General features: G+C 51.1%; 2 protein-coding genes across 7 annotated transcripts in view; one reads left to right on the top strand and one right to left on the bottom strand.

Moving 5' to 3' along the window:
- Positions 1-5,595, bottom strand: part of LOC123374034 — a 47,925-nt gene extending 42,330 nt beyond the window's left edge. The window contains exon 1 of the mRNA XM_045023431.1: positions 4,159-5,595. Within this exon, the coding sequence (XP_044879366.1) occupies positions 4,159-4,560 (402 nt within the window). The 5' untranslated portion in view covers positions 4,561-5,595. The remainder of the gene's footprint in view (positions 1-4,158) is intronic.
- A 6,934-nt stretch (positions 5,596-12,529) lies between these two features.
- On the top strand, positions 12,530-25,152 carry LGALS12 (galectin 12). 6 transcript variants are annotated; one of them, XM_045025822.1, is made up of 10 exons: positions 12,530-12,552; positions 13,059-13,198; positions 14,943-15,031; positions 18,871-19,081; positions 20,104-20,223; positions 20,711-20,749; positions 21,898-21,924; positions 22,282-22,370; positions 23,535-23,697; positions 24,509-25,152. In XM_045025822.1, the coding sequence occupies exons 2-10, from the start codon at positions 13,145-13,147 to the stop codon at positions 24,653-24,655; spliced, it is 939 nt and encodes a 312-aa protein (XP_044881757.1). In that variant the 5' UTR covers positions 12,530-12,552; positions 13,059-13,144; the 3' UTR covers positions 24,656-25,152. The 6 variants fall into 6 exon arrangements, with proteins under 6 accessions (XP_044881757.1, XP_044881758.1, XP_044881756.1 ...); XM_045025823.1 differs by lacking the exon at positions 12,530-12,552 and having other exon boundaries at positions 12,983-13,198; positions 18,871-19,075; XM_045025821.1 differs by lacking the exon at positions 12,530-12,552 and having other exon boundaries at positions 12,984-13,198.
- Positions 25,153-26,373: the final 1,221 nt, after the last annotated feature.

Here is a 26,373-nt window from a genome sequence, read left to right as displayed (position 1 = left end):
AGGGCCATGGGAAGCAGCACATGTGTTAGAGCAGCCCAGAGGTTCTTGTCCCTGGCTGCCATCCCTGCCCTGACCATTCTCCCCTCCCAAAAGATGCATTGTTGATGCTGATTTTGCAAAAGCAGTTACAGTAACAAACACCATGGTAACAGGCCTGCGAGAAACGGGGAGGAGTTTGTATGGTGATAGACGATGGGTGTGTCTGGGGATAGATATTACAGACACATGGAATGTCTTTCACTACTATATCACCTGTATAAATGCTGTCTGTTATCTGTATGGTTTAGGGTGGTATTCCGGGTTCCTGGGTGAGTAACAGGGTTAAACAAGTCTGGAGAAGCCTCAGCCCTTGGGGGAAATTGCATAATCTGGTTTGAACTAATGGACAAAGGTGACCACACAGAGGACTGAGAACAGTATGAAGTGATCATTCTCTCCTGATCCAAGAACTGACATCATGCTGTGCCCAAAAGGCACGGGAAGGGTTTGAAGTACTGTGTTCCTACCCCATTTGGAAGATGGGTGACTGCCAGATAAGACAGGCACATGTATAAACTGTTGATTGTTTTCAAGGTATAGTTTTCTGTAATGCTTTCGTTCTGAATAAATCGTACTTTACTTTCTGATGGCTGGCAGGGCCCTGGGTAAGCAGAGCTGCAGGTGCTGAACTCAAGTCAGGCCTGCAGGGATAATCACAGCGAGTTTCAAGAGGAATTGCAAGTTTGCTCTTGGGGGAGAGAGTTGTGGGACTCCATCCCAACAGAGGTGAGGACTGGAGGCTTGAGACCTTAGTGGGGGTGCCCTAGAGGAGGCCACGAAGGGGTCAGACAGGCAGTTACCACAGGAACTGTGAGGGCATGTAGGGGGATGGATGGATAGGTTGAGGGGTGTGTAAGGAAATGGGTGGATAGACTAACAAATCAAAATCTCTGCAGATATGTTCTCAGCAGTTTTTGCCAAGAACCCCAGTCATGGCAACAAAGAATTTGTGGGCATGTCAGCTGCCAGCAGATAGCCTGAGAGAGCCCAGTGCAGTGTGGCCAGGCAGTGGCCTTTGTACTACCTTCAGAGTAATTTTGGACTGTAGAGTTTCTGTGATGTTGATCAGTATCACTGGGATTCATGGAAGTGCCCATTCTGGGCTCAAGTTGTTCTGTGATCTTCAGGACCGGCTGACCTCCCACAGGCAATCCACTGAAGGCTCCCTGACTGCCGCCCTCACAGCGACCGGCATGCCGCGCCCCCCCCCCCCGCCCCCGGCGGCTTGCCTCCCCAGGCACGCGCTTGCTGCGCTGGTGCCTGGAGCCGCCCCTGTCTGCCATGACCCCCAGCTCATTCCCAGCAGTACGACCGCTTAGCCAATTAGTCCTTTTTCTGTAGCTGTGCATTGGATTCTTCCTTCCCAAGTGCAGTACTTTTCATTGCCTTTACTGAATTTCATTGTGTTGATTTCAGACTGTAACAAGGTGCCCTGAGTCTCTTCTCAGTCACTTTTACTTCTCCAGGTGTTGGGCAAACACAACACAAACAGTTCCTCAGCCAGCCCACCCTGGGCTACAGCTTCCAGGTAGGGTGACCATATGTCCCAGTTTGGCCGTGACAGTCCCATTTTTCAGCTCTGTCCTGGCCGTCCCTACTTTTTTGCCCAAACTGGGCATTTGTCCCGGCTGCAAGGCAGAGCGGAGAGTGGGGGCTGCTGTCCAGGGGTTCAACTGAAGGCAGTGCTGCCCGCCAGCAGGAAAGCAGAGAAATTTGCTGCTAGTGGGCAGTGCTGCCTTCTTCAGAGCTGACCCCCTGGGCGGTGTGGAGCTCGGTGGGTCAGCCCCAGCCCCGGGAGCCACAGAGCTTGGGGGTTCAGCCCCAATCTCGCCGCGGGTGGCATGGAGCTCCACGAGTCAGTCTCAGCCCCGGGTGGCATAGGAGGGCAGCTCTGGTGAGCTTTATGCACAGGGGGACAGGGGAGCGGCTCGGGGGAGCTCTGGGCCATCCTGTTTTTACTTTAAGAAATATGGTCACCCTACTTCCAGGGGTTTTTCCCCTTTACCTTTCAGTGGTTCCTGCAGGAGTCTTCCATGCTCTGTTCCCTGAGCACCACCTCCCAGAGCTTTCTCTTTGGAAGGCCCTTTTTCCCCAGCAGGTTTCCACTGCCTCCCCTCCCAGAGATCTCTTAGGAACTCCCTGATTCTTGCAGCTCCCTGGCTCTGTCTCACCCGGTCTCTCCCATCCCACAGAACTTCCTGCTTCTGGCCTGTGTCCCTATTCCCAGGGAGCCAGCAGCAGCTCCCCATGTCTCCTCTCTCTACCCCCTTTCCTAACTGACGAGGCCTGATGCACCCAGGCGTCCCCCCTCTAAAGCCCAATCGTGATATGCTGACCAAGCACAGGTGCACTGGCCCTGCTCCCTCTCAGAGAACTGATGTCACCCTGTGATATAGACATTTCTCCAACTTGTCACGGTCCTTTTGAATTCTAATCCTGCCCTTCAAAGTGCTTGCAACCCCTCCCATCATGGTGTCACCTGCAGATTTGATAAACATACTTTCCACTGCATGATCTGTCACTAAATGAAAATGTCAAATAGTACCAGACCCTGGGGGACCCCACTAGCTACGTCCTCCCAATGTGACAGCGAACCACTGATTACTATTCTGAGAATGGTCTTTCAGCCAGATATGCACCCCCTTTATAGTAGTTTCATCTAGACCACATTTCCCTAATTTGCATGTCATGGGGGACTGTGGCAAAAGCCTTACTAAAATCAAGACCCATCACATCTACTGCTTCCCCACATCCACTAGCAGTTACTCTGTCAAAGAAGGAAATTAGGTTGGTTTGGCAGGATTTGTTCTTGACTAATCCATGTTGGCTGTTATTTACAACCCTGTTATTCTCTAGGGGTGCTTACAAACTGATTGTTAAATAATTTCTTCCAGTGTATTGTAGTGGGCCGACTGATCTATGACTCCCCAGGCCTTCTCTGTTTCCCTTTTCAGAGATAGGTACATTCACCCTTCTCCAGTCCTCTGGGACCTCACCCATTCTCCTTGAGTTCTCAGGGATAAACACGAACGGTTTCAAGATTGTTGCAGGTAGTTCCTTTAGTACCCTAGGGTGAATTTCATCTGGCCTTGCCAACTTGAATATATCTAACGTGTCTAAATATTCTTTAATCTGTTCTTTCCCTATTCTGGCTTGTGATCCTTCCCTCTGGCTCTTAATGTTAAATCTGTTAAACATCTTGTCACAATTATCCTTTTCAGTGAAGACTGAAGCAAAATGGGCATTAAACTCTTCAGTCTTCTTAATGTCGTCCATTAGTAGCTCTCCTTCCCTGGTAAGTAAAGGGCCTACATTTTCCTTTGCCTTTCTCTTGCTCCTGATGTCTTTATAGAATCTTCCCTTATATATTCACCTTTTATATCCCTTGCTAGGTGTAACTCGTTTTGTGCCTTAGCCTTTCTGATCTTGTCCCTTCAGACTTGCACTATTCGTTTGTACTCATCCTTAGCCATTAGTCCATGTTTCCACTTTTTTTATTTTCAGGTCATTAAAGATCTCCTGATGGGCCATATTGGCCTCTTACCTTCCTTACTGTCTTTCCCGTGTATCAGAATGGTTTGCTGTTGTGCCTTTCATATTGTCTCTTTAAGAAACTGCCAGCCCTCCTGAACTCCTTTGTCCCTTAGATTTTCTTCCCCTGGGTACCTACCTACCAGTTCTCTGAGTTTGTTAAAACTGGCTCTTTTGAAGGCCATTGTCCTCATTCTGCTGCTCTCACTCCTTCCTTTCCTTAGAATCACAAAATCTCTCATTTCATGATCACTTTGACTCAAATTGCCTTCCATCTTCAGATTCTCAACCAATTCCTTGGCCAGTCAGAATCAAGTCTAAAATAGCTGACACCGCCCTTCCCCTCCCCACCTTTTGAAACAAGTTGTATCCAACACATTCCAACAACTTATTGAAGATTTTGTGTTTTGCTGTATTTGTATCCCCATACAAACCCCCGTGTCTCTCTGTCCCATACACATCCCTTTGTCTACCTAGTTATTTATGCAGTCCTCCTTTCCCTGATCCCAGAGCACCTCAGTATTAATGGCACCCGGTGTCCCCAACCTGCCCGTTCCACCTAGTCCCTAGCAGCGGAGTATGTCTCACCTCAGTAATGATGGTGGAGGTGAACATGCTCCTATCATAGGTCCATCCCTCCGTGCAGGGCTCTGTGTCCAGCTGAGTTCCATTGGGCTCGGTGACATTGGGGTCTAGGAGCTGCCACTGAGCGGTGACAAAGCGGCGGCACTTCTCCGGCTGCTGGTTCCCATCCATGGGGATGGCGACTCGGAGCAGGTCCTGGGAGTCCAGGCGCAGGGTGGCATTAGGATAGCCGGTGTTGTTGGCATTGATATGGACTTGGCAATGGTGCCCTGGGATGGCAGCGGTGAAGTTCTGCAGGAGGTTATGGCTGGCCATCAGCACAATGGGGATGGTAAGCAACGTTGTGTGGATAATTTGGAAACGTCCCATACCGCCCACCTGCTGTAAGAATTCGGCGAAAGACATGGTCCCGCTGGAAGCACCTTGTCCTCAGAAATAACCTCAGGCTACAAAAAAATACTGCAGGATTCAAAATACTTCTAGAGCTGCATGGATCTCAAACCAGAACGGTGATTATGGGGCTGCTGCTGCCTCTGAGCTAATGCGTCTCCTTCTGTAATTGAATGTCACGCTCCTAGATCCAGTGCTCCGGAGGTCACTCCCCTCAAGGGGAATCTGGTGTGCAACAGATTGGGGCTTTAGAAAGCTGATGGAAGAGTCCTTGGAGCCCTGGAGAGATTTGGCGTTTACCTAATATGCTGCTGCGGAGTTGCTCCCAGTGCTGAAATATCCACAGGAGAGCTGGCAAAAGAGCTTTTTAGTTTGATCGAGGTGCGTCTGCCATGAATTTTCACCTGTGGCTTGAGATTAGAGTCCCTGTGTCTGTGAATCTTCCAGGTAGCCCAGCAGAAGGGGTGTTCCTTCTAAGGCAAACAAAACAGGGCTTGTTAAAATCCACCATCAGTCACCTGCTTTGCAAATGTCACTAGGCACCTTTGTTAGAGGTGCTGAAATCTTCCTAGATCCTGTTTTCCCCCTTGCGGCAAAAAGATCCTGATTGAAGGGTCCTTGAGAGGATTATATAAACTTTAATCAGCTCATTCGGTTAAAGTTTTACTCCTGTTTTAAGGGATTCATTCAAATGAAAAGGGAAAAAAATCTAAAAAAAAATAAAAGGGGCAAATGGAGAAAAATGCAGCAGAGGAAAGTGCACTGGGTCTTGCTGGAGGACAGGTTCAGGCTCAGGCTTGGGGCTGAGAATTGACCCCACAGAGCAGTCCGGGAAAGCCAGCCTTCTGGACGTGGAGAGGGGCTGAGAAGGGAAATGCACCAGTGCTCTCTGCTGGAGGGACTGTGTTCAGAAATGTACAGGGCTCTGGGTGGCTAGGTAAAAGGCCTGTGGATTCTAGAAGTCAAAGTGCCCAGGTCTGGTCTCTCCCACTGGGGAGCATTGCGGGTGTCTTGTGACACATTTGCCTGGCTTCAGCCATCAGAGACGGCTGCATGAGCACATTGATCTGGGAAAGTGGAGGAAAAATTAAATCTAAGATGGCCCTGCGGTTAAGGCACTGTGATTAGTGTCCCTCCCCCCTTCCATTCATGAAGGATGCTCCACGGATTCTGACCGAGATCAGGTCCCTCCTCTTGGGCCGGGCACTCCACAGATCCTACCGAGATTGGGGCCCTCCGCTTGTGCTGGGTGCTGTACAGATCCTGACTGAGATCAGGGTCCCCTTCTTTTGCCAGGTGCTGCACAGACCCCGGTGTGGCAGGCACCGCACTGACACACAGGGAGAGACAGTCCCTGCCCTGACGAGCTCAGTCTAAACAGCCAAAGAAAGATAATTCTTCTACATTTTACAAACAGGGAAACTGAGGCACAGAATGCTGATGTGATTTGCTCAAGGGATCTCCTGGGTCCCAATTCTTTCCCACAAGGCCATTGTTCATCTGCTGGATAGGAATGACAACCAGTGCATCCATTCAGCAGAGCCAGTGATAGCATGTCAAAGCCAAATGTAGTTACACAAGAAGCAGAGGAGGTAGCAGATGCTGGGGACTGCATGTCAAGACCTGGGGGTGGAGCTGCTCCATTCAAAGCCTAAGCTCCTTAGCCTGGCAAAATACCCACTACAGGCTAGTCCCTGGGGGTGGGATGGATATTTGCATGGCCTTAGTTCTGTGTTGGAAGGATGATGTTGTGGGTAAGGCACTGGGCCATGAGTCAGGAAAAAATCCCAGATGTAAAACTCCCTGTGCCTCAGTTTCCCCAGCTGTCTGTTTAGACTGTGAGCTCTTTGAGGCAGGGTCAGCCTATCGCTGTGTGTCACACAATGGGGCCAAGGTCTGTGCAGCGCCGGACACAATGGGGCTCCAATCTCGGGCGAGGTCCATGCAGATCCTGTTCTATGGAGGTTCCTATCTGCCTTTATCACCATAGTACCTCAGCCCCTATCTTTGCACCACCACAGTTCCCACTGGCTTCAGCTGCGACTGAAAACCGGGCCATGGTTTGGCCCCCCTGAATTCAAAGGCCATGAAGATGTTGGCATTTACCTCCCAGCTACATCACCAGTTGACCTGCCAATCAATGCATCTCTATAGAGCCACATGCCCCAGGCAACGGACTTTATTCAGAGCCTTGTTAATTCACCACATAGTGTTTCACGGCTACTGCCTCATTATTCAGAGCCGGTCCAACTACGGGGGCTATATTGGATGGTCACACTGAACAGCGTTTGGACAGTGTTGCGGGTTGCTAAACTGGCAAGTGCTAGTCACTAGTTAAAGGGAGCCCATCCTAGTGCAAAGAACACATCGGGCCTTGGAGTCTAGCCTTAGTAAGAGCTGCAGGATTTGTCCCAACCGGTGACTGGTGCTTTGTAAGAAGGAAACAGGCACACCGTCGCTTTTATCGCCTATTGCAGCTGCAGTGTGTCCTCTTCTGCCTCTTCGATCATTGACATCTATGTGACGGTAGCACTCCCAGGTCTCAACAGAGATCAGGGCCCCATCATACCAGGTGCTGGACAGACCCTGACCAAAATCAGGGCCCCATCGTGCCAGGTGCTGCACAGAGCTTGGCTGAGATCAGGGCCCCATCCTGCCAGGTGCTGCACAGACCCCCTGACTGAGATCAAGGACCCATCCTGCCAGGTGCTGCACAGACCCCCTGACTGAGATCAAGGACCCATCCTGCCAGGTGCTGCACAGACCCCCTGACTGAGATCAAGGACCCATCCTGCCAGGTGCTGCACCGATGTATGGTGCGAAACAGCCCTTGTGCCAAAGATCTTACACGCTAAATTGACAAGGGAAGGATCATTCTCCCCATTTCACAGATGACCTGAAACTGAGGCCCAGAGTGATGCAGTGACTTGCCCAAGGTCACACAGGAAGTCTGTGTCAGAGCTCGGAATTGAACCCAAATTCCCTAAGTCTCAATGCAGTGTCATAACCCAACTCAAAGAAAGCCAAACTAACTGAACTTGGATACCCCGCTCAGTTCTGCACTGCTTTATGGAGGGGGCCAGAGGCCAGTTTCTCAGCTGCAGCTCATTGCAAGGGGAATGCACTGGGGGAATTTGATTTGGGAGTTGAGTCAGGGTGGGGCAGAGGCTATGGCATGAACCCACTGCCCCACCCCCAAAGACCCCGTCCATGATGGTGTCAGCTTCAGCACACCCCATCCTGCTGCATGATGGGAGGAAGCAGCAGCCTTTCTTATGGCGGGGCCAGCAAAGCAGATTTGCCAATGGCTGAACAATTTAGTCACACTCTAAATTGCTGGCTTATTAGAAGCTTGGCACAAGCATTAGACAGCAAGAATGTGGCCAGTGACGAGCTGATCTGCCAACTCTTTACTGCTGTGCAGAGCAGAAAGAACACTCTGTCCTCCGATCACAGGGAATAAAACTCAGGAGTCCTGACCCCACACCTGCTCTACCCGCTAGGCTTCCAGAGAACAAAAATCAGGAGACCTGACTCCCCATCCCCCACTAGACCTCAGTGCCCTCCCACAGCTGGGATTAGAACCCAGGAGTCCTAGTGCTTAGATCCACAGTGAGAAAGACTCTAGTTACACCTTTCCCTTGGTATAACAGCTAGACCACCAAGCTAGTTCAAGAAAGACCCCTCCCCTCCCAGCCCATGCAGCCACCTGACTAGCTCTGGAAGGTTCAGCTGCTGAATTCACTGGGATAGGCGCTAAGGTGATGCAGAGGCTGATGCCACGTGGTTAGGTTTTCAGCACAGAGCCAGCTCACCAGTGCCCTGTGGCAGAGTCAAATGGATCACAGAGTCCCTGCCATGGGGGAGAGAGGCGCACACAGAGTCCCTGCCATGCGGGGAAGGGGAATGAGGGGCCGGGAGGGCATGAGGAAGGGGCTGGGGAGTTACAGGGAGTCCCTGAACTAGAGGGGGATGGGATGGAGGCACCCAGGAAGCTGTGGCGGGAACGGAGGGACGCAAGGAGCCCCTAGTGTTTGCAGTGTGCTCCACCAGCAGAATCTACAAAGTGGGTGACCCCTACTGCCTGATGGGGCAAAACCATTGCTCCTGAGCCCTGGTGGCTGCTGCATATTAGGCTGGAGGCTTCCTGTAGGGCAAAGGAGGCCGGTCTTGTGGTTGAGGCACTGAGCTAAGGCAGAGACCTGGGCCCAATTCCCTGTGTGACCTTGGGCAAGTAGCTTCCACTCGCTCGGTGCCTCAGCTTCACCCATCTAGTGTAGCATAACTCAGGTGTGATTCACAGGGGCGGTGGTGCTGTTACAGGCATTGGCTGGAAAGTCTGCCTGTAGTGACTTGTGAATTCAGCTCTGTAGGGGCCCAGCTCAAGTCCCGCTGTGCTGGTCACGATGACAGGTATCAGCCCAGCACAATGGATTTGCCCAGTCTAGGCAAGGCTTTGGTGAAAGACCCTGCCCTAGTGAAGCTCACAGGGTGGGGGGGGGAAATGACTTGCCCAAGGCAACTTGTGGCAGAGCAGTTAGCTCCAGAGCCCATCTCTAGTTCATCACATGCATGACTGCCTGCCGACTCACGTGACCCTTTCCCTTCCACCTCATTCCTACACCGCTCTCCTGACTGCAGCCACCCTTTGGACCAGGCTGGAATTTGTTGGGTCATCTTTTTTGAGCTGTGGTCAGAGCCCTGGTGAAGCTTCGCTGACCAAGGTCGAGGACCCATGATGCACTGGAGTCACAGTGGGGTGTTTTTCTAGCTGGCTCAGGAAAGTTAGTGGGTCAGATGGAACTTGGCAGAGTGTTAAGCTAGTTTCCAGAGCGGACAGGCGGCCTCATGACTAGGGCCCTCCCCCTAGGACTCTGGAGATCGCGCCGCCATTCCCTGTTCTAGTCCAGATATTTGAGCAAGTCGCTTGTTGTATCTGTGATATTTGCACTATCATAGCACCTTGGAGCAGGACCTGATGGTGCTAGGCCCAGCACAAAAAGATGGCCCCTACTCCAGCGAGCCGCCAGTCTAAGAATAAGACAAGAGATGACAGTTGGATACAGCCAGACGGGGGAGCAGAAGGAAACTAGGAGACAATCCCGGTCAGCGGGACAGGCAGTGGGCTCAGACCACCAGTGGCCTGACTGTTGTCAGGCTTTTCATGGGCCTCCCAGCAATGGAGCGTTTGAAGGTGGAGTGTGAGGTGGCTTTGCAAGTGTTTATGGCGAGCTCCTCCCAAGCGCGAGGGGCAGCAGGGGAGAAAGCATGGAGGGGTTTGTGTGAAAATGTAACTAGTGGGCGCTGGGCGATGGAGCCCAGCATCATGGGCTGGCTGGAGGCAGGAGTCATCACCTCCACAGTGAACGAGAATGATAGGTCAGGTGGGGTTAGAGCGTGAAGGACCTTGAAAGGGAAGACAAGTGGCTTAGGTCTGATGTGAAAGAGAAGGGAGAGCCAGGGGAGGGATGCAAAGACCGGAGTCAAAGCAATAGGCTAAGAAAATGACCTTTAGCTCTTTACATAACACGAAGCAACCACACGGGCACAATGGGGGGACAAATAATAGTGTTTACTGAGGATACAAAACATGCAAGGCCTAGATGCATTCCTGGGTTGGGTTCTAAACCATAGAACATGGTGAGCACCACTACGGCACCAATTATTTAAAGGGATACTACCCTATTCCTACGCACTACCTCACTTATGCTCTGTGCCTCAGTTTCCTACTTTGTAAAAATGGCTGTAATGAACGTCCCTGCCTTAAAGGGGTTTTGTGAATAGGGGCTGCTAAAAAAAATTTCCATCTGAACTTTTTTAATTTAATGGAATGTTGGAGTTTGGCTAAATGGAAATTGTCATTAATGATGTTTGTTTTCCTTGAAAAGTTGTAATTTTTTTTGTTAGAAAATTGAAAACCAACCCCCCAAACTGAAAATCTTTCAGTTTTCAGACAAATTTTTCTGCTTTCCAGAGTTTGGGGCCAAAACTTTTCTATCGACCAATTGAGGAGTGTGTGCTGAGAGAGGATGGATATATCGGGATGGGTAACTACATGTAGATGGGTGTGTGGGGAGGGAGGGAGGGATAGATTGATCCATTTGTATGTGAGATGACAAACAGACCCCAATGCTTAGTGTTCGCTCAGTTCTAGATCTCACTCTGGCCTCAGCATACAGATTCATGGTATCCCTCTCTGGGGGGTGGGATAGCTCAGTGGTTTGAGTATTAGTCTGCTAAACCAAGGGCTGTGAGTTCAATCCTTGAGGGGGCCACTTAGGGATCTGGGGAAAAATTGGTCCTGCTAGTGAAGGTAGGGGGCTGGACTCAATGACCTTTCAAGGTTCCTTCCAGTTCTAGGAGATTGGTATACCTCCAATTATTACCTTTATTCATCTACACATTGTCCTGGAGGCCAGCAAGGACTATTAGATCATCTAGTGTAACACAGGCCAGAGAATCCCACCCCACCAATTGGTGCAATGGCGCAAGTTCCCTTCCCTACTATGAGCGTGATGGTGACTTGTAGTTGAACTGGAGTGTGAGTGAAATCCTACCCCCATTGAGATAATTTGGAAAACTCCCATTGACTTTGTGGGGCCCAGGATGCCACTTTTGTGTAAGCACAGTGGAGCATTTCATGGCACATTTGCATATGATGGCCCCCGTCAAGACCATGAAAAACTGAGGAGCAACAGCTGGGTCTGCAGGAGCAACTTCTGGAGAGCCAGTCAGTAGGGAGATGACCTGGGGGCAAATTTGCTCTTGAGGGAATGACCCAAACAAGGAACCTGCTTGGAGACCCATTTGGGAAGATTGTGATCACCCACAAATGGGTTGTAAGCTCAGTCTGGCAAGTCAACAAACAAATGAGCATCAAAGTTCAGCCCCGATCCTTCCAAGTAGCTCCTGGGACAAAAGCCACCTGGAAGTTGCTGAGTCTGTTTTTTCTCCTGCTAATAGAATGTTAACCTACAGTTGAACATTTCCAGCATCAAAGGTCCTGCACCAGCTGTGCTGCTGGGTAAACTAAATGTTTCCCAATGCTCCCTGAGTTGGGCTGAAATTTTCAGAAGATGGCTGGCTGTGTGGCTAATAAGGCCCTATTCTAGAAGAACTGGGTTCTATTCCTGGCTTTGCCACTGACTTCCTGTATGACTTTGGGGGAGTCATTTTGCCTTAGTTTCACTTCCCCAGTCTTAATCAGTTCTGGTTACAAGGCCTGTCTTTCACTCCGTGCAATGCCTGGCAGAATGGGGTCCTGATCTCCTTTGGGGTATATGCAGCGTGATGTGGGCCCCATTCTTGGTTGTGCTCCTATAATACAAATAATTACAACTTTATTTACACAAGTAAAGTTATGCACAGGCTTAAACCTTTGCAGGACTGGACCCTGTCATGTTGTATCCCCCTTGGGTGGGACTTAGCCACAAAGTAACAAGAAAAACTTTTGGGACAACACTGCCATCTGGTGGAGGGAAATTAAATTTTTAAAAGAATTGTTTGTTTAAGTTTTTTGTGACTGATGAAAGGGCATGAATTTATGCAGCACTTTGGGAGCATGTTTCCTCCTCCAAAGAAATTAAAGGAGAGGCCAATCATGCAAACTATTCCTGACACATTATTGTTAATTACTTATATTACTTAGTTACAGTGGGCCACAGAAGCATTAGCCAAGATCATGGCTCTGGCATACTAGGCAAGGCACAGCCCCAGAGAGAGACAGTCCCTGCCCCAAGAGCTCCCAGCCAAAATAGACAAAGGAAGGATTATTATGTCCCCCATTTTACAGATAGGGAAACTGAGACACAGAGCAATTAAGTGACTTGCCCAAGGTCACACAGAGTGTGGAGGCAGAGCTGGGAATTGAACCAGATGCCCTGCATCCTCAATTAGTGCTTTAGCTGCAAAGTCAGCCACCCTCACTCAAAAGCAGCATGACTTCCAAGCGAACTTAGGAGCCTATATGGGCAGGAACTGGGGTTCACATTCCACCTCAGATCCCAGGTAAAATGAGTTTTTCTAGTGTCAGCTGAATTCCCTGCATGGGAAATCTGTCATCCCACCCCCTCTAAAATATTGCAAATGCCAAAAGAAGCTTGATCCCTAAAGGCTTAAAACCAATAAATAAACAGAAAGCAAATTAAATAAACCCAGCATTTATTACTGTGGTTTTTTCTAACCTGGTGATTTTTAAGCCAAGCTCATGATTTCTTGGAGGGAGCTGTTTTATGAACTCCTAGGGTGGGCTGTGAGCAATATTGCTAACTCATGATTTTTTTACACTCAGTTTTAACAACATTGCATGAGTCAACAGCCCCAACACTCAGTGGGTCAGACCCTCAGCTGGTGCCAATGGCTGTAAGCCAGTCAACACCAGCTGAAGATCTTTGTCAGCATTTCCCCGATAATTGAAGAGGGCACTAGGACCCTGCATGGAGTGTGAAAGAACCAAAATCTGCCTAGGAGGGAAGCTGCTGTGGATTGCTATTAAAATTTTTCTCTCCACCCAGTGTGATTGCATCATGTGACTGCTCCAAGTTCTAAGGTTCCCTGCTGGAAGCTGAAAGTAACTGTTGGGTTTTAGGATTCCCAAGCCATGGGCCCCACTTCTCCGGTAGATTTCATCCTCCAGCCCCCAGTTTTCCACCCGGTGAGTAATCTCTGTGATCTGTGCTCAGGGGCAGCCAGCATGCAATGAAATCAAAGATCAGTTCACTCCTACTTCTGGCCTTTGCCCAGTCTCCTGTGTTCTTATAGCTGAATCATGCTGTGTTAGGTGGGTGAGAGTCCAGAGACAAGGTATTGAATTGAAAGAGGAATGGCTCCAGCCAGGTTTAAATGGGTGTGTCTGAGAGCAGCATATAGCTCCTGCACTCCCGTTGTTCATATTGTGGTAGCGGCTTTACTCATGGACCATGATCCTATGGTGCTATACAATCAGAGCAAAAAGGCAGTCCCTGCCCCAGAGAGCTCCCAAGCTAATGTCATCCTCCTCTCTCTTTCCCTCATGGGCCAAGTTGTCTTTCCCCAAAAGAGGCAATTTGATCTCTGAATGTCTCAAACCTTAGGGTGCCTGACACAAGGCCCCCTAAAAAGGCTCTGATTGCCCAGAGGGTGGGTGCTTGCCATTTGCTTTAAAACAGGCCATTGGGTGGGGGAGGGGTTGGTTTTCTCAACGGATCTCAAGATGGGTGCTATCAAATATCTGACAGCTGACCTCACTTCTTGGCAAGCTGCCTCCTTGAGTCCCTGCTGCAGTAGGGACTGTCTGACTTGATCTTAAGTCTAGGGAAAGCCAGACTTTTAAAGGGTTAACCCCCCAAGGCCTGCATGTGTGACTAGTTTAGCTGGAATCTCATTTTAAGCTCCTCTGTGCAGCTGTGTTTGTTTGGGGGGAGGGGACTAATCAGGTTATCACTAAACTTTTTGGCCATGTGCTGTTCTCTGCACAAAGATCTTTCCCTTGATCCTTTCTGGACTGATCATGTGAAACTCTGTAATGTGCAGAAACTTCAGCTGAGACCAGGCAGGCAGTTGCTAGTTTCCTTAAATCAAGTCAATCCTAGCTCAGGAGGTTGGGGTTGTGGTTTCAATTTTGGCTCTGCTAAATCCAGGTATCTACTCTACAAAAAGGTGCTGGTTTTTTAGCTCCTGAATCCATTATACCCCCAATTCTCTCCAAAGCTTAGTGGGGTTCATATAAAACATTCTGGCTTTTAATCATCTCTGGTCAACTAGCCGATCACCAACGGGGAGAAGGGCTGGTGCTTAGGGTCTGTATTATTTTAATACCCTTGTGTGTCTGATTGCATCTCCCCCGCCACACCCCATGGCTTTTGGTTTGAATAGATTTTTTTTCCATCTACTTAGCCCAGGAATTTCAGATCACAGCACTGACCACTAGCCATTGAGCTGAAGCAATAACTGGTGTCTGATAACCTGGGAAACCGAGGCACAGAAAGGGGAAGAAGTGAGGGTTTCTTGTGCAAGGTCACACAGTGAATCAGAAGCAGAGTTGGAGCTAGAACTTGGGTGTCTTAACTCCTAGTTGCCCCAGCTAATCTGCTCCTGTTTTAAGGCACCATGAGACCCTATTCCCCTCCCAATACTGGACATAGAACCCAGGAGATCTGTATCACAGCACCCCTGCTCTAGCTGCGCTGCTCTCCTCCCCTCCCAAAGCTGGGAATGGAACCCAGGAGTCCTGGCTCCCAGCCCCAACTGAGCACAGTTGAGAGCCTCCCTTCCCTGCCTCCCAACTCTCTAGATCCCATTCTCCTCCCAGAGCTGGAGAGAGACCCCCCAAGAGTCCAGTGTTACCAGTCAGAGCTCCCAGACTCTCCCATTTCCAACACCAATATGGGTCCCTCTCCTCCACCCCATGTCTGTTTCAGGTGCTCCCATACATCACGACGATCTTTGGTGGCTTGGCCCATGGGAAGATGGTTCTGGTGCAGGGCGTGGTCCTTGCAGAGGCCGAAAGGTAAAAGGCTATTTCCCTGGGGCTCGGGCTTCTCATCCTACTTGAACCCCTTGATTCATGGCTCCTGCAATGAGACAGAAAATGCACTAGTTCAGTGGCTGCTGGGAGTTAATGTGTTGAACCCTCTGATTTTACAGTGCTCAGGTGAGCTGCAGCTAGAGTTTCCTTTAGTCAGGGAGTTTCAGGATCCTTCCAGTCCCTTACAAGGCTGGGTCAGGAATTCCCTTGTCTATGATGCCACTCTATGGGCCTGATTCTTAGCTACGCTGAGGCCTTTCTTGCAGCATAAGTAGGTGGAGATGCTCTCCTGTTATATGGGAATCCCTGACTGGTGTAAGGCCAGAGGAACTATGGCATAGTTGGTACAGCACTGGACTGTGACTTGGGAGACCTGGGTTATGCTCCCACCTCGGCCATTGTCAGAGTGTGTTATGCTACAGCTAGTATCTGCTTCACAGGAGCCACTGGGGAGAGGTATGGATTAGAGCAGCCTGGAGCCAGCTCTAATTTACTCCTGGGAACAAAGTCGGCTTAAAGTAAGGCTGGGCTTTTTTCCACTTCATTGGTGATTTTGAAAATAACCCGTTTTGGGTCAACGCTTACTTTGGGGATGCTTACCTGGAGCCAAACAAAAGGTTTGGGTTTTGATCATTTTTTAATATCTTTGAATTTAACAACATTAGAGGCAACTTCAAAACAAATCACTGAAAATATTTTTTAAAAAATTGCTTTCATTTTTTTCAAAATGAACAATTTGGCAAAACCTAGTGTCGCTAAATCTGCATTTCCTCCCCCCCCCCACCCCGCAAAAAAAAATTCAGCCAAAAATGTGTTCTCAGCTCCAGTTTGAAGCCACCAAGGGATGGGGTTGGGCAATCCCTGGACTCCAGGAGAGTCAGCCTCCAAGCAGGGAGTTATGGGTTCTAGTCCCTCCTTGACTAGAGGCTAGAGGGCTCTGTGCTATTCTCTTCTTCCCAGGGAAGCATGAGTGAGAACCACTCTGGGGTGTCTCCTCTTCACATAAGTGGTTTAAGCATGAAATGGGGTTAATTTTATGAATTTGCTGAGGTGCCTGGTAGGTTTTAAAGCTGAAATCTAACAAACTAGATTTACCAACTGGATATGTGTTATAGGCATTGTTAGAATGGAATAAACCGTTTTTATTGAGTCCAGGGAGCATTAGCTAACTAATTCAGTGCTGGGTTCTTTTCAGGTCAACTTTTAACTTGAATAATATTTCTTAAATCGAGACACTTGGTTATTCTCAACCAATCAACTGTTCAGTTATTCACTCAGAACCACATCAGCATATAATCAATAGTTCATTAATCAAGTGTAGACCACCGGTGTTCTAGGCATGTGCTGACCACACAATGTTGTCTTGCAAGCACTTGTGATGGACTATGGCTGAGGCTCAGCAGTTACACCAAGGACCAGTGAAAATCACCAAGATTTCTTATCGTGTTTACTCATGTCATCAGTTCTTTAGTACCTAACACACTTATCACCCTTCCAGTATCGCTCCAAGGAGTAAGGAGGCATTTGTCTCTTAAGGGAGCGGGCCTGACTGTTCGGATGGATTGGTTTAGAATATCAAAAGCAATTGCTTAAATTTATAGTTCAAATCTCTTAGGTCAGTTTGCTTGGACTTATGAAGGAGGCCATGCCTACAGCAATAGTTACAATCTCTAAACTAGGGTTGCTTGAGGTCCTGCTAAAGAGCGTTGGCTCAGCAAGAAAACCTACAGGTATTAATGCTAAAAACAGAAGAAGAAATACAATCCTTGCAGTGAGATTTCGTTTTCGGTGTCTTCTGTTAAACCCTCTGAGTATTGGTTTCACTGGGGATTCTGCAGCTTCTTTGTGGGTTCAGTTAACTCTTGTGACCCTGGATGGGGGGGGTCTTTCCCACATGGGGATTCGTCAAAACTCTGGGGTCCCACCTGTTTACCTCAATTTTATATACTCTGATTTCAGGGCTTATTGGAGGGCACTGTCCTATGATTTCTATTGGTTACATGCCAAGTGGCTCTTGGCTTTCAGCTTTCTCAGTTTCTCTGCTGCTTCTGTCCATGTTCGGTAGATGGGGTGCAGGCTTACCAGTGGCAGCTCCCAGTCAACGGCACAGCAGAGGTACTAAGGCAGGCTTCCTGCCTGTCCTGGCACCACGGACCGCGCTGCGCCCTGGAAGTGGCCAGCAGCAGGTCCCAGCTCCTAGGTGGAGGGGCACAAGTGGCTCTGCATGGCTCTCACCTGCAGGCACATTTCCCCCCCACACTCCCATTGGCCGGGAACCAGCCAATGGGAGTGCAGAGCCGCTGCTCGGGGAGGGGGCAGTGTGTGGAGCCACCTAGGAGCCAGACCTGCTGCTGGCCACTTCCAGGGCGCGGCGCGGTGTCAGGATAGGTAGGGACTAGCCGGCCTTAGCTGGGCAGCATCGCCGACGGGACTTTGAACAGCCCGGTCCGTGGTGCTGACCAGAGCTGCCGCGACCCAGTGCCTGACATTCCGTGACCCACTACTGGGTCACAACCCGCAGTTTGAAAACCACTGGTCTAGTGCACAGTCATTTACAAAGGCAACAAAACCCCTTGTCTAAATCTGGTAGATGTGTTCTGCACATTCTTTGATGAACTCTAATACTCTTCTTTCAAATCTTTCAAGGCGTATCATAGGATATGAAACTCTACATTAGAAGAACATGACCGATTGTTCACAGATGTAGATCTGATTCCTAAGGCAAACAGATCTATAGTTTTGGAGTTGGGGCACATGATTATATATATATATATATCAGCAGTTCTCAACCCACAGCCCAATTAGCACACAGCTGCGGCCCAGTTCAGCTGTGTGCTAAAGGCTGCCAGTGTGCTGGGGATGCCAGGTTCCCAGGGGTCTGGACTACCCGGTGGGGTCCAGGGCTCCCGGCTGGCCCCACGGGGGCAGGGGTCTGGGGCAGCCACCCAGTCCTGTGAGCTGTGGGGTCCAGGGCAGCCATACGGTGGGGGAGGGTCAAGGGCTCCTGGCTGGTCCTGCGAGCTCCGGGGTCCAGCCAGCCCACTGCACATGGCGGGGTCCGGGGCACTAAGTTGAGAACCACTGCTGTAAACTAACAGCATGTCTATGCTATCATGGCGCAGCTATGACCCTGCAGCATAACACTACTTACAGCAACGGAAGGGGGGTTTTCCATCAATGTAGCTAATCCACCTCCTTCCCACCCCCGCATGAGGCAGTAGCTGGACCAATGGAAGGATTCTTCTCTTGACCTAGGCATGTCTACTCCAGCGGCTAGGTCAACTTTCCCACAGGGTGTGACGCTTGTTGCAGCCCTCAGATCGACCTAGCTATGTCACTAAGTTTAAGTGTTGAGCAGGTCTACGAGATGAAGTCTTTTCTGTAAATAAATTTTGGGAGTCTGATCTGAGAAACTAGCAATAGCTGGAAGGTTCCTTCTCCAGCACCAGAGTTCTCCTTCCCTGGGAACTGTGCATTTGAACAGAAGCTTAATTAATGCTCTCCAGACGAGATGTCCCACCTCTTGACTCTCATTGTCTTTAGCTCCAAGAGGGAGCTAAGGTTTGGGGTAGGCATAAGAGCTACTGCCACCAGATAGGTGAATGGGCAGAGAGAACTTGTTGTCATCCTATTTTCAAGGTGTATTTGTACGTCTCTGCCTCTCACAGCTACCTTAATTCCCCCAAACTGAGGTTCAGGCCCCAGGTTTGCAAATATCCTGGACTCCAGCAGAGTCAGTCTTGTCATTGCCTAGAGCTGGGGAGAGAACCCAGGAGTCCATGTAGTGCCCCCACACTCCCACTCTGTGCTCTGTCCCCCAGGTTCCAGGTGGATTTCCAGTGTGGCTGCAGTCTGATGCCCCGGCCAGACATTGCCATCCACTTCAACCCCCGCTTCCGCTCCCGGCCTCATGTAATCTGCAACACCCTGCAGAATGGACGCTGGCTGGAGGAGACCAAGTTCCCCCACCTCCCTCTCAAGAGGGGAGAGGCCTTCCAGCTGCTCTTCCTCTTTGGGCAGGATGAGGTGCAGGTGAAGAGTGGTGGGTGGAGCCCTAGCTTGTAGCTGGGTGTTGGGGGCTTTATTGGAAATACTGGGAAGTAGGTGGGCACAAGCCCGCCCATGTCTACAGGCCCCTTCCCCTGCCTTGTGGGATGGGTCTTGGGGTGCTTGGGTGTTCCTGTGGCTACTACATGTGTCCGCACCCATCCCCCAATGGGGGCTAGGGGTTCCCATGGCTACAAGACCTCCATTCTGGTAGGCTGGGGGGTTCCCATGGCTATGTGGCAGGTCTTCTCCCCCCATGGCCTTCAGTGTGCTGGTGGTAGCAGCTCCAGGGTGGTACCTGGAGCTGCAGTGGGATGATTGTCACCTAATGGAGATCCAAGTACGGAGAGGCCACAGGCTGTCTCTGACCCCTGTTATCAGCCCCTAGGGGCAGGTGTGTACTCAGTGCCTCCCCCAACCAGGAGTTCAGGTCCCAGGGGCCCTGTGCATCACTGCCCTGCAGCCCCTTAGTGCCAGTGAGCACTGGTGCAAAGAAGGCCACAGGGGAGCTGGGCGGGGGCGAAGTCCCCTTGGAGTAGCTCTGGTGCAGGGGGCTTCCAAGTTGCAGAGCTGGCTCCTCTGCAGCAGCCCTGGCACAGGGAGAGGACCTGGACAGGACTGCCATCTGGCTATTCTGTGCCCCTGGGGGGCATTAAAGGTGGGGCAGCCCCTCAGCCTGCCCATGCTGGCCCTGGCAGCTCCTGAATAGGGGAGACATACAGGGGTGAGCCTGGCTCTCTGCTGGCTTAGCCCAAGGTCTCACTGGCACGACTCCACGGGGGCTCTCCTGAATTACACTGGGGTGACTGAGAGCATCATCAACCCCATAACTTAGGGGTGGGGAAAGAAAAGGGGCAAGACCTTCAGCATGTGTAACTAGATGTAGCTGGTGACTGATTTACACCTGCTGGTGTCACTGGCCCCTCTGACACCCTGGTGACCGTGGTTACCCCAGCTGGCTGCTGAGATCTTGCCCATTCAGGGAGCTGAACTCCTCCTCTCTCCAGGTGAGCGTGAATGGGCAGCACTTCCTCCAGTACCGCTCCCGCCTGCCCCTGGCCCGAGTGGACACCGTAGGGGTGTTTGGAGACATCATGGTGAAGAGCCTGGCCTTCCTGCGCAGCAATGTAATCCCCTCCGCGGGGCAAACCAATAGGGCGATGGGGCACCTGCTTGGGGGAGGGGAGTTAGTGGGCAGGGGGGGGGGGAGAATGAGCCCCTGGTATAGGGGGAATGAGGGTGCACACAGAAGCATGGGGGCAGATGGGGACACCTTGAGCCCCTGGCATGAGAGAGGGGGTGGGAATTGCAGGGAGTCCCTGAAAGAGCGGTGGTGGGGGGGAGGGAAAAGAAAGGTGGCAGCCAGGGAGCTGGGATGGAGGGATGCAAGGAGCTCTGATGTGCACAATGAGCTCAGCCACAAGCGATGAGGTGTGAGACCCCAATTTACACCAGCTGGGGGTCTGGCCTCAGGGATGCCAATGGAGCCACACCTGATTTAGACCATCTGGGGGTTTGGCCTCTGGGATGCCAGTGGAGCAATCCCTGATTTACACCGGCTGTGGATCAGGGCCGCAGTCCTTAACACACTCTTTCTTTCTCCTGCATGGGCAGCCCTTTGACGCCAGCCGAACTGAGTACCCTGTTGCTCATGTGAGTCCAGCTGAATGTCTTAGCACCCAATGGGCCGGCGGGTGTTCCCTTGTAGTGCTCCCTCCATCATCGGCACCAGCTCGAGCCTCCCTCCTATGAGACAACCGTGGTCTGTTTGCAGGGGAAGCTGGCTGAGGTTTTCCAAAGCCCCTTGGGATGTTAAGGGGATGCCTGGCCATAGACGCTCCCAACAGGGTCTGATTGTTGAGGCAGCGCTGGTCGCTTTGAAAATCAGGTGCTGGAGTTGAGCAGCAACCCCTGAAATATGAAGCACCCCCAAATCGCCAGCCCTTCTGGGAACTCTTTGTCTTAAATTTAGACGTCTGTCCCTGACAAATCTGAGCATGTGCCCCATCGTGGATAGCTCAGCAGAGTACTATCCATCCCCTGGTGTGTCGGCTGAGTAGAGAAGCCAGTTTAGGGGCCATTAAGCCAGCCCTCCCTGATCACAGCACATCTGGGCTTGTCTCTGCTTCCATGACCCCCATGGGGCTCTGCAGGGGGGCAGAAAGCCAGAGCATTGGCCTGCCCCAGCCACACCCCCAATCTATACTGCTGGCCAGCCCCATACACCCCGGCAAAGCCAATTCTAGGGTGGGGGGACTTGGTGTCTTCCCTTATTCGTATTGTGGTAGTACATAGGAGCCCCTGTCACAGACCAGGACCCCATCGTGCTAGGTGCTGTACAAACACATGGCAAAAACCCAGTCCCTGCCTCAAAGAGAGTCTAATCTGTGGTCCTTTTGCATCTCATAGCTGACAGATCGGGGGAGTAGAGGGTGTTAGCATAGAGGGAACAACATACCGTCCTGGGTCCTGTAGCAACTCATCTAGGGATCTGTGCTGTGCCTGGTGCCATTTTCTGAACGCAGATGATGTCGGAGCCTCCAGTCTGGCCCAAAGTCTTCAGCCTCTAATAATGCATCACTGCAACAGTCTGTCTGATGCTGAATTGTCCACGCAGCCCCATGCAGGTGGTTCTGAGCTACAGACTGTTCCGGGGAAGCGGGGGCCTGGGTGTGTGTGCTGGTCTCTTCACCCCTCGCCGTGTGCACGGCTAGTGGAGGACTGTGTGCACATGCAACAGGCATGTCCTCACGCAAGTGCAGCTCTGTCGTTTTAACTTCTCCTCTCTTTCCTCCCTTTAGCCAATGCAGCTGAACAGCTCCAAGCTGGTGAGTGAAGCCTGCCTCTCTGATCTCTAACGGGCAGGTTCCTGCACCTGTGAGGCAGCTGGGTTTGATCTGACAGGGTGGTTGAAATTTGAGGGCAGGTTGCAGCTGCCAGCAGAAGTTCTGTGCGGAGGGATGGGGCTGCAGAGGGAACTTCTGCACAGGATGCCAGTACTGCTGTGCTTTAACCATGGAGGGCTGTATTGTGGGGGCCTGCTGGATTGGTCCCAGTGATAATTTGGAGTATCCCATACCTCTTCTCTCCCCGCCCCGCAATGGCTTCTTACATAGGATCCTACTGGAGCTTGTACTCCTGTGGCTTAAAGGCTAATAGTGGCACCTGGACTCTTCCTTCCGCAGGCTGTGCCGTACTGCCACCCGCTCCCCCATGGACTTGCATCAAGAGACACCATTACAGTGAGAGGACTGGTTTGCCCAGTACCAGAGGGGTAAGTATCTGTCCAAACCTCACTCCCCCTTGACCAGCATCTAACCCCCAGCTCCATATCTGCTGCACTAGGTGTGACCCATCAGGGACCATTCTGATCAGCCAGTCTGATCTCTGGCTTGTGCTGTGCAGAGAGATCCACCCGGGGATTCCTCAGGGAGCCCTGGAAACTGTGCTGAAGCAGAAGCATAAATTGCTGTCCTGGGCAGGTCTGGAACCCATGACAATCTTGCTGAAGCAAAGGGGAATCCTGGTGAGTGGCATCAGTGAAAAGGTCTTTGGCTGCAACTCTTAGAGGAAAGTACAGTGAAACTCTGCTATAACACGATAATTGGGATCCAAAAAATTGGATCGTGATAAATGCGGGGTCGTGTTATGGGTCAGGGGGTATGAACATTTACCATTTCAAGCTGGTCAGTTTCTCTTGGGCAGAAAACTACTTGCATTTGTGAACTGCCCATAACGGTAACAGAAAGGATGTAGCAATAATTAGTGACAGCACAAGCTAATCAACCTATTAAATGAGCCAGAACTAGCCTGAGACTGGCTGGGTTTGGACTTTGAAAATCAGAGTTTTGGGACCTGGCACACTGGGGCTGGAGCAGCTCTGGAGAGATCTGTACAAAGGCACTGAGCCGAATCCCCTCTACCCAGAGAGCTGATTGCAGTGTTTGACACTGAGTAGTTGCTGATATTCCGAGCAGAGTTCGTGCCACTGTTGCTGTAGTATCCCTCCCAGCTGTCAGCCTGCTCCAGCAGCAGGGGCTCTCAGCCATGCAGCGAGAGAGGGAAACACTTCGGGAGAGCAGGGGAGACATGCAAGGGACAGAGGAAGAGCAAGGAGCAGCTGGGGAGGAGAACGGCTCTTCTCGCCAAAAGGGGAAACAGAGGGGCGGCCAGAGCCACCTTATGATCACGTTATATCTGAATTTGCGTTATCATGGGGCGTGTTATTGCGGGGTTTCACTGTACCTGTAGTCATGCACCACGTTTCATAAATACATGCTCTCCCCAGCAGGGGGCAGCTGTGACACACACACACACACACACACATATATATATATATATATATATATATATATATATATATGCAGGTGCGTGTGCAACCTTCCAGTGGCCCCACCACCACCACCTACCATGTCTCTGAGCTAAACCTACCCTGCAGATTCAGCCTCAGCCTGAGGGAAGACCCGTCCCATGTGCCCCTAAGACTCAGCAGCTGCTTCAGAACCAGAGCCCTGACATGGAGCTCCTTCCCAGATGAGGCCCTGAGCCATGCAGAGAAAGTGGCAGCCTGCTTCCCCTTTCATCCCCAGCGCTTCTTTGAGGTAACACTCTATTGGCACAGAAGGAGCAGGGTCTATCTCTTGCAGGGGTAGCAAATGGGGCTCAGGCTGACCAATAACATCACTATGTGTAGCTTGGAATTAGGCAGTGCAGGGTGCAGTACTGCCTGCTGCCACTGGGGGTGCTCTGGCTATGGCTGTAATACTGCCTGGAGGCTCTCCTGGGGGTCCAGCCACTGGAGATCCAGCACCCGTTTGTCACCTGGGGCTGCATGTAGCCCAGGGAGGAGGAACAGAGTACAGGGCTTCTGCACATGTTCTCTGCAGCCCCATCACCTGCACTGGGGTAGCTGCCGTCAGCATGCCCCGTAGGCTTATCAGTAGGACTGAAAGCCCCCTCCTCCTAGGCCCACTGCCCCTGAAAAATTTCAAGCAGGGTGGGCTGAACCTGGAGCCCAGAGCTTCAGTTCCTTACAACCCCTGGGCTGCCTCAGTCCTTCGCAGGCAGACAGCGGAGTTTCGTGATCAGAATCCTCCCTCCATCTTCCCCCTGCCCACGCTATTGTTTCCCCGGCTCTTGTCCTCCCACCCTACAGGGTGGCTGCAGCCCTGCAGAGCCATGTGAAAGGGTGGGGGGGGGGGGGGAAAGTGGTGGTCCACTCCAGAGATGGCTGCATCTCAGCAAGCCAACTGGGGAGTGGGGTGGGGGGCTGTAACTGCTACAGAAATACAGGCTCACCTCCTCAGCTGGGGTAGTCCTGTTTCCATTGACTCCAAGGGAGTGATGCTCATTAACACCAGCTGGGGATCTGGCCCATACCTGCCATCACATTCTCTGCCAATCCTCTTCTAGTTGCTGCTTGTCTGTGAGGAGGGGAGTTTCAAACTGGCACTCAACGGGATCCCCCTGGGACAGTATGACACGCCTTGGGTCTCCTGGGACCGGATCACACAGCTGTGGATAGAGGGTGACGTCACACTCTACAGTGTCTTCTCCTGACCCCTTCACTGCCAGGAGTCTCATGGGCTCTGCTCAGACTGCATGGTCTGGACTGGGCCCTGTGTGTTTGAAGGAACTATTGCATGGGATGGTGGGGCTGCCCCTGTCAGATAATCCAGTCTTCCTTCTGACTGATTCTCCACTTACCTGAACCCCCATGGACTGGGCTGGCTAGAAGATTGCAGTGACTGCTAAGGAATGGGCCTTTCCTTGCACAGGGTGGCAGAAGCAGGTAAGCATGGGACGGTCCCAGTGCCCTCTGGGGTGGCACAAAATGGTGACGGGACTCTTCCTTGCATGGAGTGACCGGTTCCAGCACTGGGCATGCACCGAGTGGTTCTAGTGGGACCATCTGGTTCTCTCCAACTGCCATATGGTTTGCTCTAAAGGGCTTGGTTATGTCCCTGGGCACCAGCTCTCCCTTGGAATGTATATTTGCTCTCCATCAAGGTTAGTTTGTTTGCTATTTTAATTGTAATAAAGTCCCTTTTCTGCAATGCTCCGTCTCTGCTGAGCCACCGGCGGGGCGGGGAAGGGAGATGCAGAGTGCTGGGGGTGGGGTGAGGAACTGTCCCACGTGAAAGGTTGAACACCTTGGTGCCTTGAGCCTCTTGGCCTCTGATTCCCAGTTCCTGTGATTGTAGCTTTGACATGTTTGTCCTTTTCCCACCTGTACTATGGGGCCTGGTGGCTCCCTGTGGCCCTATGGGCCTTGAGGCAAGCAGAGACTAGCCATAGTGAAGGCATACTGGCCACATCCCCGATCCACCCCCTCACAGGTGTAACCTGCACCCACTTAGCGTGGTGGTCTGTCTTCTGCTGGTGATGGTTGGGCCACAGGAAGTTGACAAACCTATTACAGCCTCAGCTAACATAGTTCAGGCAGCAGAAGTCCCTGCTTGGTGATCCCAAGTTTGGTCCTTGCTGCATAGCTCAGGCATGGCCTGTTGAGCGCTGGTCAGAAGCAGCTTTCTCCATCCTGCGAAAATCCTCCTGTGTTGGGACAGAGCCAAAACTTGCAAAGACATTGCAAAATTAGCTTTGTGGGGATGTGGTGGATTTTTTTTGTCCATGGAAACATTTTGCTTTTATTTCCACTATTTTCAATCTTGTATTTTTAAAAAAAGAAGCAAATTTGTGAAACGGAAGATCTAAAATTTTTCTTTGGAAGACAGGACCTTTTGACAGTCAACTTCTTATTTTTTTATCAGTTTCATCAAAATCCAAACAACTTCACTAAGTTTCAGTTTACTCAAAATTCATTTTCTATCAGAAAATTCCAAACTTTGACCAGCTCTCCTCCAGTTACACCAGCAGCTGTTCTCAGGGGATTGGTTTCCTGCAAGAGGGGTTTAGAGGCCTTGGTGTAGCTGTGGATGAGGCCCTGCCTCTACACTGGGGGATGTGGGCTTCAGTGTACCCTTCCCCCTCCCTTCAGCACACAGGCCTTGTACACAGAGCTAATCCCCCTGATTAGCACTGGGTTGGCTTCTCCATAAGTGGTGGTGTTACAAATCCCCTGCCTTCCCCAGGCAAGGCTTTGCATGAGGTTAGCTCCCAGAGCCACATGCTGAACATCTGGTCTCTTAGGGTATGGCTACACTGGCGATTTGCAGCGCTGGAAAGCCTCCACCAGCGCTGCAATTAGTAAGTGGCCACACCTGCCGGGCACTTCCAGCGCTGCAACTCCCTGGCTGCAGCACTGGCCGTATACCTCA

This window comes from Mauremys mutica, chromosome 7, assembly GCF_020497125.1.
Source record: "Mauremys mutica isolate MM-2020 ecotype Southern chromosome 7, ASM2049712v1, whole genome shotgun sequence".
Classification (NCBI taxonomy): Eukaryota; Metazoa; Chordata; order Testudines; family Geoemydidae; genus Mauremys; species Mauremys mutica.
This window is presented reverse-complemented; position numbering and strand designations above follow the sequence as displayed.

Bases quoted from the DNA above. Each gene is read 5' to 3' on its own strand.
- LGALS12 (XM_045025822.1), top strand. From the start codon at position 13,145: ATGGGCCCCACTTCTCCGGTAGATTTCATCCTCCAGCCCCCAGTTTTC. The intron at 19,082-20,103 runs GTGAAGAGTGGT...TCCTCTCTCCAG, and splicing joins TTGGGCAGGATGAGGTGCAG to GTGAGCGTGAATGGGCAGCA. The intron at 20,750-21,897 runs GTGAGTCCAGCT...TCCTCCCTTTAG, and splicing joins CTGAGTACCCTGTTGCTCAT to CCAATGCAGCTGAACAGCTC.